This window comes from Cariama cristata, unplaced genomic scaffold, assembly GCF_000690535.1.
Source record: "Cariama cristata isolate BGI_N322 unplaced genomic scaffold, ASM69053v1 scaffold34180, whole genome shotgun sequence".
NCBI classification, from domain to species: domain Eukaryota; kingdom Metazoa; phylum Chordata; class Aves; order Cariamiformes; family Cariamidae; genus Cariama; species Cariama cristata.
The window spans coordinates 15,973-33,029 of record NW_009595859.1 but is presented as its reverse complement, the minus strand read 5'-3'; the positions used below and the strand labels follow the sequence as shown (position 1 = coordinate 33,029).

Genomic DNA, 17,057 nt, shown 5'->3' with positions numbered 1-17,057 from the left:
ACCCTTGCATGCTGTTGTTACAGGCTTCCCTCCTCCTGTAAAGATGATTTCGAGCTGCTGTTCCTTCGAGTGGCTACAGATCAATGCTGTAATTAAAATTCCAGACACATGTAAGTAACTTCGATCTTCTATTTACAGCATACAGAAGACATGATATTAATCATAAGACTATTATGGTTTTCAGTATTTGGTAAAAATGGGCACTTAGGTGAACAGAGAATACATATTTTGGGAAATGTGCTTGTTTACATCTTTTCAGAACGCCATCTTCCTCATGCTTCCTCTTGCTTCTGTTTAAGCAGGTTCCGGTCATTGCTTTTGCTGTCATGAATTACTGTGCTTCTTCAAAGATCATCTATAATTATATAATGAATAATATAATTATGAATATATTTGATAATATTAAATGAAAATTATTGATTTGACTTAAACTCTTAACTACTAAGTGAAATTTTGACTTCCCTATTCCTGGATTTAGTTTCCACAGAATGTGTCTCCCCTGTCAGGAGAAACTTGGTGCCATCAGACACATTTTCATCAGTAAAATAAGTAATGAGCAATTGCAAGATTCCTTCTTGTTTCCCTCAAATAAAAACCTCAGAAGGCAAGAACATCACATGTTGCTTTTGAAAATTCAGGCTGGCAGATAGGTGAAACTAAATTGCTTCTTTTATTCTCCCTGCATGCTGCTTTGGATGGCTTCCTCCTGAGTGCTAACAGCTATCAGGATTCTAAATTTTGGTGGCAAGATGCTTGTTAAGCATCATAACCAGCTCAGCTGGCTAGGGCATAGCAGTGACATAATCCCATTACTGACCTCGGAACGCTGTCACTGGCAAGTGCACATTTGGGTAGATCTTGTATTTTTTTTTCTGCCTTGCTTTTCCCTTCTCTGAAATGGAAGTGCCAGCGTTTACCCTAGTGTACTCTCTGCAAAAGCATGTGCACGTGTGTGTGCACCTACCAGTGTTTCTGTGTTCCCCCAGCAGCTCCGCGTTTCTGTTTTGCTGTGGTGACCTCTCCGCTGGCAGTGGTTCCTTTCCCAGCAAGCTGCACATTCTCCTTCTTCTCTGTAAGCTATTAAAACCAGATGTGCAGAAAGAACTCTGTTATGATGCACTTTTGTGGGCTGATTTCATTCCTTGGCTAGAATGGTGGGCTGACTCCCATGAAAGCTGGGGGGAAAAGCCCAAGAGGGTTTAAACTGGTAAGCCTGAACTAAACTCCCGGGCTTGAATCTATGTCTGTTGACGTCACAGTAAATTAAGTGTAACGTAACTAAAGCAAACTGAACTAAATCAGTGTAATGCTGGAATGAGGGATAGGAGACATAAGATCTGGTCTTGCATTTATTTGCATGTGTTTGTTCTTTATAGGCTATTCTGCGGGCCCTAATAAATCAGTAAGCCTGAAAGAATAAGTAGCTTTGTGTTGTTCCTGGATCAGCTTAATTTTGAAACACAGGAATCTGAGAAATAAGCTTGTGATCTCACGCAAAACCATGAAAGAGGAAAAGGCATCCTGCCATTTAATGGGTGTATTTATAGGAAGGTCGTCTCACAGCCTGCATCTGACTCAAAGTAGAAGCCATCTGGGAATGTTTCTATGGGTGACGACCACATTCCTGCAGTCCTGTCAGATGAGGATTGCTTTAGGCTCTCTTTTGGCTCGTGGTAGATTTGGAAGAAGAAAGCCACAGCCAGAGTTCAGTGTGTCATGACGTGACACCCTTTCTCGATGTTTTTGAACCACTAAACTTTTGAGATTTCTCATGGAATGTGCCCCTGCTATCAAGCTGTCGGTTAGAAGAGCTCTTTACCATTTTGTTAGTTAATAAGATTCTCTAGATGAGCTCTAGATCACATAAATGGCTTTGTAAAGCATCAGTCCTCTACAGAGTACAGATGAGAGCAACATTGTGCTGGGGAAGGCTGTCGAGACTGGGTGCTGAATGTCATCCTGCGCTGATGCTATGGGAAATAATGGTCACCCTGCCTCCTCCGGCTTCAGTCCTCTTAGGAGTGGGAAAGAAAAAACTAAGACACTTGCTGTGGGCTGATGTCCTCTCTTTCCCAGGGGTTCTGATTTGTGAGTGGTAAGTGAAGCGGTAGTAGTGTGTGTGCATGGTCTCAACGACAGTCGGTTGTAGGGATGGCTAGTCCGTGCTCCTAGAAGTAGCCTCTCCCAGGCTTGCGCTCCTTTAGAGAACCAACCCATTAAGAAATGGGCACTAGTGGCAAATTAAGTAGCCAGTGGCCTAAGTGTTTTGGAGCTGGGGCTGCTGTGCACGGTCTCCTGTGCTTGTGATGAGCAGCTGACACTGTACTTTGTAGGGTAACATTCTGGCTAGTTTGTTGTCTCGGACAGTTTGCGCTGCCTCGTAACTGCGGTTTGTGAAGTTGTGTGAGGAGAACCAGTTTCCCACAGAAACAGTTAACCTCAGATGTTTCGGTGCATATTTTCTCATCCTGGGGCTAACCGAGGGAGCCTTGTGACAAACCTCACAACAAAACCGTGGGCTCTAGCACTGTCAGGGTCGAATCAGCTGCCTCCCTTGAGATCTGAGCGGGCTGTTGTTGAAAGCCATGAGATATTGCCTCTATATGTGCAGGCAGGGGTTAAGCATTAAGAATTTGCGGTAGCCAGCCAGCTTTCCCATATAAGAACACTGCACTCATTGGCTCGCTCTTACTGAGAAATCTCTCTAGTCATTTCCTGTGCAAGCCCTTCTTCGCTTTGCCAAAAGATATACAGTTGAGTAAATAAAAAATAATCCGTGGTTATTCCTTCTCACAGGCAGCTTGGATTCTCTCATGGACCACCACCAGCTGGGAGTTCAATGTTGTGCCATTAATAGACTGCTAATATGAGCGTGGTCTTCTCTGCAGAAGAGGACGACTCTCACTCATGGATGTAAATAATTTGGGATCTGCTTTCATGCTTATTAACGCTTGTTGGTATTTGAGTTGGTGCCTACTGAGAGATTATTTACCCTCTGAAGGATCTGTTGGGACTCCTTGTCAGATCAGTTCTTGGGTGGAGCTTGCAGCAACTTGGCGTAAGTGCTGTGCTCTTCCTCTTTTGACAACAGGGCTTTTTTGTGCTGCGCTACTCAGTCGCAGAAAGAAACAACTCAGTTCTCAAGTAGAGAAGTGAAAGTTGAGCTGGCAAATAAAGAGTGCTCTCTATTTCCTAGGGACGCACAAAGTGGATGTATATATTATAGGGTCCTTTTTTATAGGACCATTTCGCTCTTGCTTTTAAACCAGACAGTCGGTCTGTACAAGACTGACAATAAATAACTCTCGAGCGCTGTGGAGAGATGGAAGCTGCAGCTGAGAAATGATTTGGGGTAAAGGAAGACAGAAAAACACAAGCAGAGTATTATGGAAGTGCAACTAGCCCTCTAAAGGATTGGCAAATGTACCAGTAAGTGTTTTGGGGGAGGAAGTAAGTCTGAAATGGGATTTTAGGGTGTATGCCTGTGTGTGCAGAGGAGTGTTTGTCATTAGAGTGCAGACTGAACTGAAAGGCTGAATTATCATAATGGTTCATTTTGAAATCAGCCCTTGGATTTTTTGCTGTGAGCTGCATAAAGATGTTCTGTGGCTGTTTTCTGTCTAGAACTATGTTTCTCCATGTCGTAATCTAAGCCAGAATACTTATGCTGTGTCGATTTACCTCTTTGCTGGTACAGGCTATGGAGGCTGGCTGTAGTCCCAGCAAGGGAGATTTCTCTTCAGAGAAAACCTGTTAACCATTTGGAGGGAGTACATGTGAATAAGACGGAGTTGTTAAAAAAACCCCTCTGCTTCAGGTTGGTAATCATGGATGTTTCCTTGCTGCCTTGCAAACTGTGTGTGAATCTGCAGCCATACGTTGACTACAGATCGCTTGCATTGGGTATGGGTCTGAGATGTATCCAGATATATATGAAGAGATGTCTCAAAAGAGTCAAAAAAGGAGTACAGGACATACTAGGTGAGAGAAGTGGGCTGGCTGGGTGCTCTGACTAGTGATGCTCTCTGTACAGCAGATCTGGATCCAGCTTTGCTCTTGGGAGAGCTGTGCTCTGTTCAGGCTCTGAGGGCTAGGAGTGTCCACATGGCAGCTGGGGTGTGTGTTTGCCTGTGCTGTGGAGCTGGGATTTCAAAGCCTGTGCTCACATGGATAGCCAAGAACTCCAAACACTGGGGAGATCCCAGTCATTTTGCCCCAGGATGAAATGTGAGAATGCATGAGGGGAACATAATTTGTGCATATGTTTTCCCTGTAGAAATAGCATAATGCTTACCAATAGAGAACATGAACAAACTTACCACTCTGTTCCAAAGAAGGCCTATAGTTAATCATATCTTTTTGGCAACTTGGTGACTAGCCTGTGTTGGCTACATTGAGACAAGAACAACGATCACAGTCTCCTAAAGATCCACTTTCTTTGCCTTTTATGTAAGGAACCTGTGCGGATGCCAACAGGTGAGGTCATCTCACAAAGGGGGTTCAGATGTTCTGCAGACAAGTTGCCTCTATTTCATGAACTGCTTTTGAACTTCTCCAGTGGTACCCTATTTAAGGCCTTGATCCTTTATTTGAATACTCCTACTGTGCAGAGTTTTACTGAATCTCTCCCTCAAGGGACCCATAGTCAGCTGTAGGAATGCTGGACATGGAAACATTGCTTTCTTCTCTGTGCTGCACCAAACATATTCTAGGTTTGTGAACAAATTGTGTTAATTCTCACTCTCCCTTTCAGGTTTAGTCTCCCAGTGGGAAACGTCTTTGGTGATCTGCAAGACCATCTCTGCTAGAAATGGATAACTTCACGAATGGGCAGCAGGGCCCAGGTCAGAGGAACAGGTTCATAGGACTGCTGGAAACAGATGACAGTATCCAGGAAGATAAACCTGCATCTAGTAAAAAGGAAGAAAGACCAGGACGTGGAAAGAAAGGAGAGCCACAACCCTTGGAGACACCTTATCAGAAGGAGAGCAGTGACTTTCCTCCTAAAGTCAAGATTAATCTGAACTATCGGCCAGGACTTGTCAGCAAGTGAGTGACTGTTGGGTATTTGTCAAGGGTGCGATCCCTGTTGATCTGTACTGATCCCTGCTAGTAGGGGTCTATAGACTTTACGAAGTCTAGACTAAAAGTGGCAATGTAGGAATATTGCAGGGATCTGGTGGGAGGTTATTAAAAGCAGAATGGGGACGTATTAGCCCTTTGCTTCTGCACTTGGAAGGGATGTGTATGGTGTGTGTTTTGTGGTGTATTTTGGGTACGTCTGAACTAACAGTAAATTAGCCAAGTTGGGTGTGAGAGCAGTGTAGCAGGGAGCTCTATACAAGTGCACTGTTCTTGCCGGCAAGGGATGTAAACCAGCTCACAGAGTGCTTCACCCCATGTGATGGGACTGATTCTGGTCCTGCAGCTATCTTGAGCTTCTCTGTCTTTGCGCTCTGGATGCCTTCCAGGGTTGCACATCAGACTGGATCTGGGAAGAGCTCCAGCTGATGGAAAGAGCAGCCACTTAAGAGAATTCTGGGAAATAACTGTCTCTCTTTTTCCCTTGACTCAAAAATAAAATATTTAGGTTTTTTTGACAAACTTTTCTGCCTCCCTCCTTTCTTACACCGTCCCACTAGAACTTAATGCACACTCTTGTCTTCGATTCTCCAGAACTTCTTAATGCTTTGCATTTCTTCCGTAGCCAAAAGGACCCAAATCGTTTTGACAGAGAGAGGCTCTTCAGCGCAGTCTCAAGGGGCAGCCCTGAGGCACTGGATGGTTTACTTGAGTACTTACGGAGGACCTCCAAATTTCTCACCAATTCTGAATACACAGGTAGATTCTGCTCAGTACTTGATAAACAGGGTTAGCAGAGGCAGTGCTTGTTAAAGTAGGAGGGAAGCAGGGAAACCTGCTCCTGGTTCTTTGCTTTCTCCAGCCCTCTGTCCATTCTTTTATTTTCCTAATGTCCACCTGAGGATGGAGAATGCCATTATATACATCCTAAGGCTTTTGCCTCTACTGCAAACTGAAAATACTGAGAGAGACCTTTAAAATAATTATTGATTTGGACCTACAGTGAGAGTTAAGTTCTGAATCAAGTAATACAGATGTATGCAAAGTACATGCACAACCCATTCAATGCTCTGTTTTCTACTAGATGCAAAGACTGGGAAGACCTGCTTAATGAAAGCCCTGTTGAACTTAAAAAATGGAAAGAATGACACAATCCCGCTTTTGCTGGAAATAGACCAAAAGACACAGAATCCCAGGCCACTTGTCAATGTGGCATGCTCTGACTGTTACTACAGAGGTAAGGTTTCTGTTCTGATGCTGTGTCAGAGCAGTTTCCCCATTAGACAGGTGAGATGTGCAGATACAGGGAAAAAGAGGGGAACTGGAGCTTATGTAGCACTGCACTTCCAGAGTTCTGGTGCAGTTACAGTAACAGTCTATTTGCCTTTCATTTCTGATTCTGGTACTGCATCTTCTTCAGCCTTGAATTATGCACTTCTGCAACTTTGGTTTTGGTCTATAAAAGAGAAATTATACACGTTTAATAACCCAAGAATATGAGAGGATTTGCTTGGGAAAGCTTAAAAAGCACATCTAAAAGTGAAAAAGAAATAGTATATAGCTATTAAAGAATGAGTTCTGCTGCTTGGGTTATTCTTTTAATAGCAGACATGCAGCATAGTCATGTATATGTATGGTTGTCTTTATTCTCTTATAGCTGCTTGGGATGTTAATGCCAGGCAGAGGTAATTGCCTGATCTTGTGTTGAATTTCTGATAGTCTTGAGGCTTGTCTTCTGACTCAGTGTTTGCAACGTGCTTTTCCAATGAACGCTGTTGAAAGTCATCAATTGCCACCCACCCGCTGCCTGGCACGGAGGCTGTGGGATTGCTACGCAGAACATACAGCGCCTGTTGAAACAGTGCTTTGCTGAAGAGTCCTTTGCCTGTTCCCTCTGATAGTGGCACCAAGTGATAGGTTTTGCCTGTTTCCTTAGGCCAGACAGCACTCCATATTGCCATAGAGAAAAGGAGCCTAGATTTAGTGAAACTTCTAGTACAGAATGGAGCTGATGTCCATGCCAGAGCCCATGGTGAATTCTTCAAGAAGAAGAAAGAAGGAGTTTACTTTTATTTTGGTGAGTCAGTATGGAACATGTTCCTTTGCTTTTTTTATTGCCTTACTGTATGCGATGCCACTAATTCTCAGTTGGGTTTGCCCCTCTGTGCATGGATTGCCATCTCTACTGTCCTATAATCAAGCCCTTGACTTACTCGAATGGCAGGATCCTTTTGCAGACTGAGGTGTCCAATGAGCATTTGCCATTATCTTTGATTTTATGTATTTAGTTCCATCTGAGAGGCTTCAGACAGAGACAAATACTTGGTTAGTTTAAGCAAATTAGACATCTTGGACAGTGTTTCAGCTCCCCCCAGAAATAAGGAGTAATTGTTTACTGCAAAACCCTTTCTGAATCTAGAGACACTCAGAAAGAACTTGTTCTGTGTTCCAATGGTAAAACTATAGGCTGAGTATATTTTCCTGGAATTGCTTTTTTTTTTCTCTTTAATTCTTTTTCACCTCTTTCTGCTTCCCCTAATCTCTTCAGGTGAACTTCCCCTTTCCTTGGCTGCTTGTACCAACCAGCTTGAGGTGGTGGAATATCTTCTAAACAATCCTCACCAGAAAGCCAGGCTCCAGGAGCAGGATACACAGGGCAACACAGTCCTCCATGCCCTGGTGATGATTGCAGACGACACTGAGGAGAACACCAAGTTTGTGAGCACAACATACGTTGAGATCTTGAAGGCAGGTGCGAAGGTTGACCCAACATGGAAACTGGAGGAGATAGTGAATTATGATGGATTAAATCCTCTGCAGCTTGCTGCCAAGACAGGCAAAGTGGAGGTAAAGACAACTAGAAGGAATCCCTGGGGTTGCTGAGAAACAAGGAAGACTATAGCATGCATCCTCAGCATAGCAGTGGGGTTTGATGTGGCAACATCTTGCACCCAACCTGTAGTAATACTGCTGACAGTGGCCGTACCACAGGAGACGATGAAGGAGGCCTCCTCCAGGCCACTCCAGTTAGTGTCCTACAGAGTCTCAGCTGGCTGCTGCTGCTCTCTGTCCCAGCCAAGACGGTTGGTCTGGACCAAAATCAGTCCTACTGCTGATACAAGATATAGTTAGATTGCCTGCTTTTAGCCAGATAGTCTGCTGTTTGGATATATCAAGGTGTGTAATGCAGAAAGCCAGGTGTCCTGTATTTGAAGGTGATTTGGGTATGCTTGTGTCATTCTACACCTTCATGACATACACATTTTTCTGGTGTGCACCTGGTTTCTCTTCAGATCTTCAAGCACATCATCCAAAGAGAGATCAAAGACCCAGTGTACAGGCACCTGTCACGCAAGTTCACTGAATGGACCTATGGACCTATCCACGTGTCTCTCTATGACTTGTCCTCTATAGACAGCTTTGAGGAAAACTCTGTGCTGGAGATTCTGGCATACAGCAGTGATACACCGGTGAGTGCTTTTATGAAAAGTCAAAGACAACGACATTTTTTCTGCCTTTCTATAGTGTTGCTGTATAATTATACAAATCATTTCAAGTTAATGTGGTGTTTCACATGCATTTCTTTTCCAGAAAAATGATCATGATGGAAATATTTGCATATTTTATTATTTATAGTCTGCTTGGTATGCCTCTGAATCTATAATATGAAAGAAATTTTTGATCCTTTGGTTGTCCTAAGCCTGGGTCTGCCCCTTGTTGAAGCCAAGCAGAAGTAACTTCTTATGGGATGGCTGATTTCTTTCATACTGAAAGGCCTGACTGAATAAACCATTAGCGATACCCTAGTTGCAGCCACTGAACTCCAACCCTGAAGAAGACAATCCTCTGGTGAATTTGCATTCCCATTGGCACATCGGTACATTTTTATTGTTTGTTTTTCCACAGAATCGGTACAAGATGGTGATTTTGGAGCCACTGAACAAACTGCTTCAGCAAAAATGGGAAACGTTTGCTTCCAAGAGATTCTACTTCAGTTTTGCCTCATATTTGTCATTCATGATTATCTTTACAGCCATTGCATACTATCAACCCCTACGGGTAAAGGTAGGTCCTATCTTTTATCTAGAAAGGCCTGAATGGATGGAGCTGAGTTTAAAAGGTTCAGAGTTACTATCACTACTATCGCTACCTCTACCTGTCTTCAGTGTTTTGAGTTTTTTTTCTTTTTATCTTGCAGCCTTCATTTCCAGTGGAGTTCACGGCTGGAGGCTTCCTGTGGGTCTCTGGACTGATCATTATCTTGCTAGGAGGCATTTATTTAATCTTTGCTCAGGTATGGGGATCTCTTGTCTAGTTTCATTGTAAGAAAGAAAGGAAGGAAACTATCACTGACAAGGAGGCAACAGATTCAGTTCTCCTGACATCAGGATGTGCATGAGTGGATGGCAGGCGGGAATCCTGCTCTGAGACACTTACAGTGTCAGCGTGATCTAGCAGTGACAGGGGTGGCACAAGGCAGGTTGCTGGGCAAGAGGAAGAATAGGTTCACAACAGCAAATAATTATCAGACTTCTGTGATTTATGGTACTAAAATGCATCCTTGGCATTTAATGCAGTCTGTTAATAAAGACATTGGGCTGAGCCATGATTCAGCCCTTGTTTATCCTTGCCCTTTATAAATAAGGCCTTTTTTTCATCTTGGAAAGATGACTAGCTGAAATTTGGGATGTTGAAAATGAAAGCATGAAGACAAACTAATGGAGCAAACCTTTCCCCTAAGCAATAGGCTATGCTGAGCAGGAATCACTCTCTAGCATGCCCTGATTTTTTGGTGAATGGCTACCATTGATTTTTCTCTATTAGAGTCTGTACTTGCGGAGGAGACGCCAGTCCCTGAAGACTATGTGTTCTGACAGCTGTATTGAGATCTTGATGTATGTCTCTTGAGTTTTTTTGCACAATGAAAGCATGGGTGAAATTGGTTCTCTGCTGTATGCAGCTAAGTTGCATTAACATTACTAGAGAGGTGGTGAGCAGGAAAGATTGATTCTCTGCTACTGTTTCCTCTTTCTGTCCCTTCCCTGCTTGCTTCTACCTGCTGCATCTTGTCATAACCCTTTGTTGTAACGGACTTTGCTGGGTAGGGTCTGTCCTTGGATTTGTAGCGGAACACAGTGAAGGTCAGACCCTCACTTATTCCACAGTTAAGAACATATCCCTTAGAAAAAGAGCTCAAGTTCTTAATCATACTGTCACTGTGGCTCAGAATTGGTTGAAAGGAAAAGAACTTCTCAGTTTTCTGAGGAGAAAATGGTATTGATGCATGTGTGTGCATGTATGTGTGCATGCGTTCATAAGTGTTACAATTTTTTTTCCATTTAATATTGGTTGTGTGAGTTACATCAAGCAGTTCAGAGTTTCCATACCAGTTCATAACAAAACTGCAACAATTTGTGGGTCTGGTTATAACAGGATTTGCTTATATAAACTATGTGTCTGATTAACTGCCACTTTATATACTCTGTGTAGCCTCATAAAATGTGTTTGCTTTTCCTTGCAAAACAGAGCAGATCTGCAAATGGGCCTTTTTGTTGAGGTAGAGTCATTGTGTCACTCATTCTATTTCTCTCCAGCTTCATCCAGGCTTTCTCATTGCTGCTGTCAGCAGTCCTGTATGGCGCAAGTTCAGAAAACTACGTGGCGGTGATGGTGTTCTCCCTGCTTTTGGGATGGGTGAACATGCTATATTACACTCGAGGCTTTCAACGCACTGGGATCTACAGTGTCATGATTCAGAAGGTCAGTACTCAAAAAAAATTTGTATGAAAAGCTTTTGGGTGTGAGGAACTAATAGAAGTCCTGCAATTACTTTTCTGTCAGGACCATGAAAACCGTAAATGGAATTGATGTACTGACTATGGAGGTAAAGATATTGCAGAAGGAGTTTAGATCAGTGTCTTCGAGGAAGTACAATTGCAGCAAACCACTAGTTTGCTATCTTTGAATATAGCAAGTGACAGCAGCTGACACTTACCTGTTTGTTGTAAAACAACTCAAAACTAGCAGTCAAAACCAGTGTGAAATCCCTGGAACTGTTATGCTTGGCCTGAGAAGTGATTGTAGGTCCATAGAGGAGTCTGGGACTTGAAGGACAAGACAAAGCAGAGATGAAATGAGGTGCCAGGGAAGAATTCTGATCACCACTTGTGTGAAACCCAATGGAGATGGAAAAGAAAGATGTTTGTGTTGAAACAATTTGGAAACACCTGGACCTGGGAATGGACCTGGTATTTATTTGTTTCAAAGAACCTATCCATGCAAATATAACAAGAAAGAAGTTCATGTAGTACTCTCAGATTAAGCTACCAATGATGTTAGTTACCTGAGGATGTAATTTAACATGTATTAGTAGATTCTTAAACTGGACAAAAGCATTTTCCAACTTGCTTTCAGTATTCATACTGGGGGTTGGTTTATGATGTGTGAGAACAGGAGATCATCCTGGTGATTTCATGTGAGCTAAAGACCAGCACTTCCTCCTGATTTGCGTTTCAGACTATCCTGAGAGATCTGCTGCGTTTCCTCTTGGTCTATATGATCTTCCTCTTTGGCTTTGCTGCAGGTAAGGACTTACTCAGCATATTGTTGTAGGTTGGGCTGCAAGAAGTAAATATTTCTGAGGAGGATTCAAATTCTGCTTTTCTCATAGCTCTGGTTACGCTGATGGGGGATGCTCCTTCGGTCTCTCAGAACAAGTCTCTTGCTCAGTTGGAGAGCGCTGGGAGCCATGCTATGTACGGCGGGCTGCTTAGCGTCTCCCTGGAGCTCTTCAAGATCACCATTGGGATGGGCGACTTGGATTTCCAGGAACATGCCAGATTCAGATACTTCGTCATGCTCCTGCTGCTTCTTTTTGTGATTCTCACTTATATTCTTTTGCTCAACATGCTGATCGCGCTCATGAGCGAGACCGTCACAGATGTTTCTGGTGATAGCAAAAGCATCTGGAAGCTGCAGGTGAGGCATGGTGCTGCTCAGCAGTTGTGTCATGGCCCAAACTCCTACCTGCATCTCGTAACATCAGAGATGACAGTGTCTGTCTTTGTCCTAAGCCTCAGCTATAAACTTATTTTTTACATAAATTTGCCACTCCGGGGGTAAATCCTAGCATCATTTTTAGATGTATTTAAAACTGTTGCTCTTTGCGTGCTACCAGCCAGTCCAGATCTACATGCATAAGTAACTTCAGAGACTAAGTAACTGACTGGTACTGTTAAGCTAAGGAGCACTTTAGGATTGGGTTCCAAAGCAATTTTCTAAGTCAAAGTAGTTGCTGATTGGGGAGGACTTAATCAGAAAGAGGGGCTGGGCTCTGTTTGCCCTGTTTTCTCTCTGACATGGACTACTTCTTTCAGAGGGCTATTGCTATCCTAGAAATAGAGAAGGCCTGGCTGTGGCGCCAAGGTGGGAAGAGGAGATCTGGCTGCTTCGTGTCAGTGGGCCTCAATAAGAAAGACGAGAGGTGGTGTTTCAGGTAAGACAGATGTACCATTACCCCTTACACTCCAGCCTAGTAACAGGTTCCCATGATTCATAAGCTGGTAACCCTGAACCACCACAGGGAATTTGAGCACTGACTCAGAGTGACTCAACCACATGTTCCTGGGTACATGCAAATTGGCTGGTGATTGCAGTGCTGGAAGCTTGAGAGCTAGTTGAGCTGCCAACATTGTCACCAAGACATGCTGTCACCAAAAGATGTCCTGTTTAACCCCTGTCTGTGCAAGTGGTTATGGTGGCAGGGTGTCTGTGACGATGCTTGCTTTGCTGCTGCAAGTATTGCTGTGCCCAGAGCAGGCTGTGGTGGGAGGGATGCTGGCTGGTGGCCCCTTCGCTCAGGAACACGCAATTTGGGTGCAACAGGAGGGGGCAGCTTGCTTCTTCCCACAGAGGGGCTGGAGGAGCAGATGAACCTTTCTCCACCCAGTGAACCGAACTGCAGGCAGCACTTCTGTAACTCCAGGGTGTTATGGAGCGTGTATAGAAAGCGGAACCTAGGAGCCTCCTTTGTATTAAGTATGTACCCTGGGAGGACCTGGAGTATTTTAAAAAAAAACAACGTAGACTAGCACATAATATGCAGGGGGAGAAGATATTTACCTCGTAGAGCTTAGACTACGGAAGATCTTTACTCAAAGAAAAGCTCTGTAGAGTGTTGTTGCTACAGCCAAACCATTAGGATTGTGTTGGCAGGATGAGCTGGGTTAGGATGCAGCAGGACAATGAGATCTGGATTGAAATGCTGTGATCCATGCATCTGTGTCTGTTGTATTTTGTCTCTTCAGAGTAGAAGAAATTAAATGGACAAATTGGGCAAAGGATGTGGGAGTTCTTAAGGAAGACCCTGGAAACACCAGTGATTCAGAAATAAATCCAGAAGGTAAGTTAAATCATGAAGAAAGGTCTTCAGTATCCTTTTAGCTTCCAGCTCAGCAACTACTCTTGGCATGTTATTATGTCTTTGGTAAAATAAATTGTAGGCAGGCCAGCTTGCTCATGAAATTGCTTCCACACAGCATCCCTCAATAGTAGCAGCATCGCCTGTGAGCTGAGATATGGACCTGGTCAGAGTTTGGGAACAAATAATGAGAATGAAAGAGATGCCATTCCTACTTGCCTCTGGTAGAAATGGACAGGAAACGCTGCTGAGAAAAGCAAGGGCTGCTCTTCCCTTTGACTCAGTAGCCCAAATGCATGGTGCTTTTCCTAGGAAAGGCAAAATTTAGGCCCACTCATACTGCAAGTGTTAAAATCACAGGACTTTTAGACCGCAAGTCAAGGCATTAACACTGGCAACTTTGTCAAATTCTGCCTAAGATAATTGTTTGCTTCCCTTGTTACACCTGTGAAGCAACTCTGTGTGGAAAATGCAGAGCTGTTACTTTCTCTAGAAATATTTTGTTCAGCCTGGCAGAGCTTGGGCAGAAGCTCCACCGAATTTAAACACTGCCTCCTACTCTTCCAGCATAGGCTCTTCCTAGATGCCAGTTTTCTAGGATTGGGGAGGCTGCAGTAATAAAATACTATCTGGTGTACGTTGGGTTTTCCCTAAACCTGCGCCTTTCTAAAAACTGGATCCCTTTGTCAGTCTGACAAAGGGCTGCTGTTTTTGTCTCCTGCTGTAGAGACAAGATCATGGAAACGGATGCCACAGAAACAACTGAGATCAGCTGTTTCAGAGGAGCAGTCACTATTGCAGCCCCAGCTATCAGCAACTGAGATGATGCCTCTAGAGGGACAAACCAAAAATCTTTAGCAGGTTTTTCTGAATTGCAACCTTGCTTCCATCTTCAAAGGAGTAATTCTTCCTACAGCGGCTGGAAGAATTGAAGGCATTATCAGTATTAAAGTGCATTTCATCAAAGACTGTGGTTCAGCCTGTGGCTTTAAATATTTTCATGCACTTTAATCATTAACTTCCTCAGAAGAAACTATTTTTACTCTCTTTGCCTGATATTTTCTTATTACTGTGTCTAAAGGTATAAGAGTGAGAGCAGGATCATAATGGTAGTGGGGAGTGGCCTTTGGGAAGGCAGTGCTTTCTGAGCTGTATAGAAATAATGCTGTTTGCCATAGGTCACTCCATCCTTTGTTTCTCTATCTAAGAATGGATCGACTGTTATTCTTTTGTCACAAGAGTCTGCACTGAAGTGCTTTGGAATAAAGTGTTGTAGGGTCATAAGAAGTTGCTAAGGATAGAGTTGGCTTTTGTGCAAAACACTGTCGGTGTGAGACATGAATGGACAAATACTCAGTCTTCAGACACCAAGAGCCATACTGAGTCTTTGTGTTGGTACCTGCAGTGCTTGGTGTTTAGCCCACATCACAATTCCTGTTTTACAGTATTATAATGAAACCATTTACACGATGTCCATATTTGTTTAAAGTTACAAAAGTGATGTTGGATTTCCTGGACCTGTAACTTCACATGGTGAATTTCTGAAACATCTGTTTTTCACAGGTTGCTTTGTCTCTGTAGAAAACAGCAGCAGAATCCTGCATGTGGCTTCTGAGAAACAGATGGGCCAAAATGCATCGTGTGGTTAACGTTTCCTGTCAGTATTAGTGGGCATCCTGTCTTGCTGTAAATGATTACAAGGGCCTCATTGTTTTCCATAATGTGCACCCTGCCTCAGGCAGGGTGGGAAGCGTACTTTAAACTCTGTGGAAAAGAGAAAAATGAGCTGTGTCACTTTCAGCCTATATTTAAAAATAATAGTGTGTAGTATTTCTGTAAACTGTCAATATAGCAAGTTTACTTAATTGAAAATGTTCAACCTTGGATATATTTTCAGAGCTTCAGCCTCTTGTAAAAAGGAAGAGACATGATCAGTGTGGACTATAAGGCCTTGTCAAATTCCTGATTCCATTTCGCCCAGCACTGTGCTGCCCTCACTGCCATGCGAGTTAACTCTTGCTTTTCATGACCTCTTGTCAGTTTATGCAGCAACACCTGAAAATGTAACAGGTGATGTTGCATTGGATGCATCTTTCATACAGGGAATGACTAGTGATAACCCGAAAAAGTTACAGACTATAACTGTTGGCAGCATCTTTCCTTCAGTAAGATAAACTATGCAACTCAAGATCTCCTATCTCTCATTTCTATCCTGAGTAAGCGAAGCTAGGCCGTTTGTCTTTTGAAAACAATTGTCTTAATCCTGTTGCTTACTCATGCACATGACTGGCAGCAAAATCATTCCTTTTAAAAATTACTCCCTGTCACTTCAAATGGGTTCTTCCCCTGTGCTGGGCAATTCCCTCTGCAGCCTCACTGCATTGGGTTTCTGAATTGTAACTAACTTTTCTCACTCCGGCTTCTGCTGTTTTCTTGCTTTGTGAAGCCTTCAGCTGCTTTTTCCATCTATGGCTTTGTCCTAAGTGTACCCAAGATTTGGCAAGGTGCTCATATTGCACAAAAGGATCATCTGGCATATGGTAATCTATTGCTGTGCTTAGTGCTTTGCTGTGGTAGGGACACTTTGAGATTCTCACGAAATGCAGAATCACATCTGCCATCCCTGCCTGGAGTCTTAATAAACAACAAAAGAGAAATCTTGCTTACTGGTAGTGTTTTTGATAGCTGTGGGCTATGACAGCTTGCTTTCAAGATAACCTGCTTCTTCAGTCATTCCTTGAACTTGCTTCTCTTTAAATCTTTCTTAAGCTTGCACTGTTAGTTTATCTTTTGATCTGCACCACAAATGTTTTTAAACATCTAGTGACTGCTGTGAAACAGGGCTTTGGCATTCCTTGTGCTTCACAGTCATGCCACAGACCACCAGTCCCAGCCCTCTCAAGCTCATGAATGAAGGATGATTGACAACAGAGAGGGATGGGCACATGCAGCAAAGAGATATGTCAGGTTGGTCAGAAGATTTAGCAGTGCCCAGGCTGTTGTACAGTTCTTTGATGTGCTATGGAAAAAAGGAGATTTTTGAGGAGTTACAACCTCACTGCAGTGAGAGGTGAGTCAGCACTGATTAATCGATACTAATATCGGTAACCTCCCAGTTTTCCATATTCTTAATGCCCAGGGCTCCTCTTTGGGTTCACCATCTAAACCACTTCCCGTTTTGGTCACGTTACAAACAGGAAGGCTGTCTCGGGTTTATTTTGTGGGATGTCTGCAGTTCCGTGCAAGAGGAAGGACTTACAAGCTGGTTCATAACTTTGAAGACCCAACAGGATTTTGAGATCTGCTCTTAATAGATCATAGTGTTTTGTTAGGAAACACTTCAGTCATTTACACAAGAAATTATCAACAGATGGAACTGACTTCTCCCTTCTACCCCTTGTGACAGGTAAACCCACCTGCATGTGAACCCATCCCTATGCAAAGGGGGAGGCTTTGCAGGGCTGACATCTGAGAAAACAGAAACCTTTCACAAACATCGGTGAAGGAATAGCTGCAGTTTGTCTCGTCTGTCTGCTCTGTATGTATGAGCCATGGA

The 17,057-nt window shown here is 43.3% G+C and overlaps 1 protein-coding gene across 1 annotated transcript; it reads left to right on the top strand.

The window, feature by feature from the left end:
- The first annotated feature begins 4,810 nt into the window (after positions 1-4,810).
- Positions 4,811-14,663, top strand: TRPV2 (transient receptor potential cation channel, subfamily V, member 2). Its single transcript, XM_009703672.1, has 15 exons — positions 4,811-5,049; positions 5,708-5,841; positions 6,167-6,319; positions 7,019-7,159; positions 7,631-7,929; positions 8,376-8,552; positions 8,989-9,147; positions 9,281-9,376; positions 9,907-9,977; positions 10,677-10,842; positions 11,599-11,665; positions 11,753-12,060; positions 12,459-12,577; positions 13,389-13,483; positions 14,229-14,663. The coding sequence occupies exons 1-15, from the start codon at positions 4,811-4,813 to the stop codon at positions 14,357-14,359; spliced, it is 2,355 nt and encodes a 784-aa protein (XP_009701974.1). The 3' UTR covers positions 14,360-14,663.
- Positions 14,664-17,057: the final 2,394 nt, after the last annotated feature.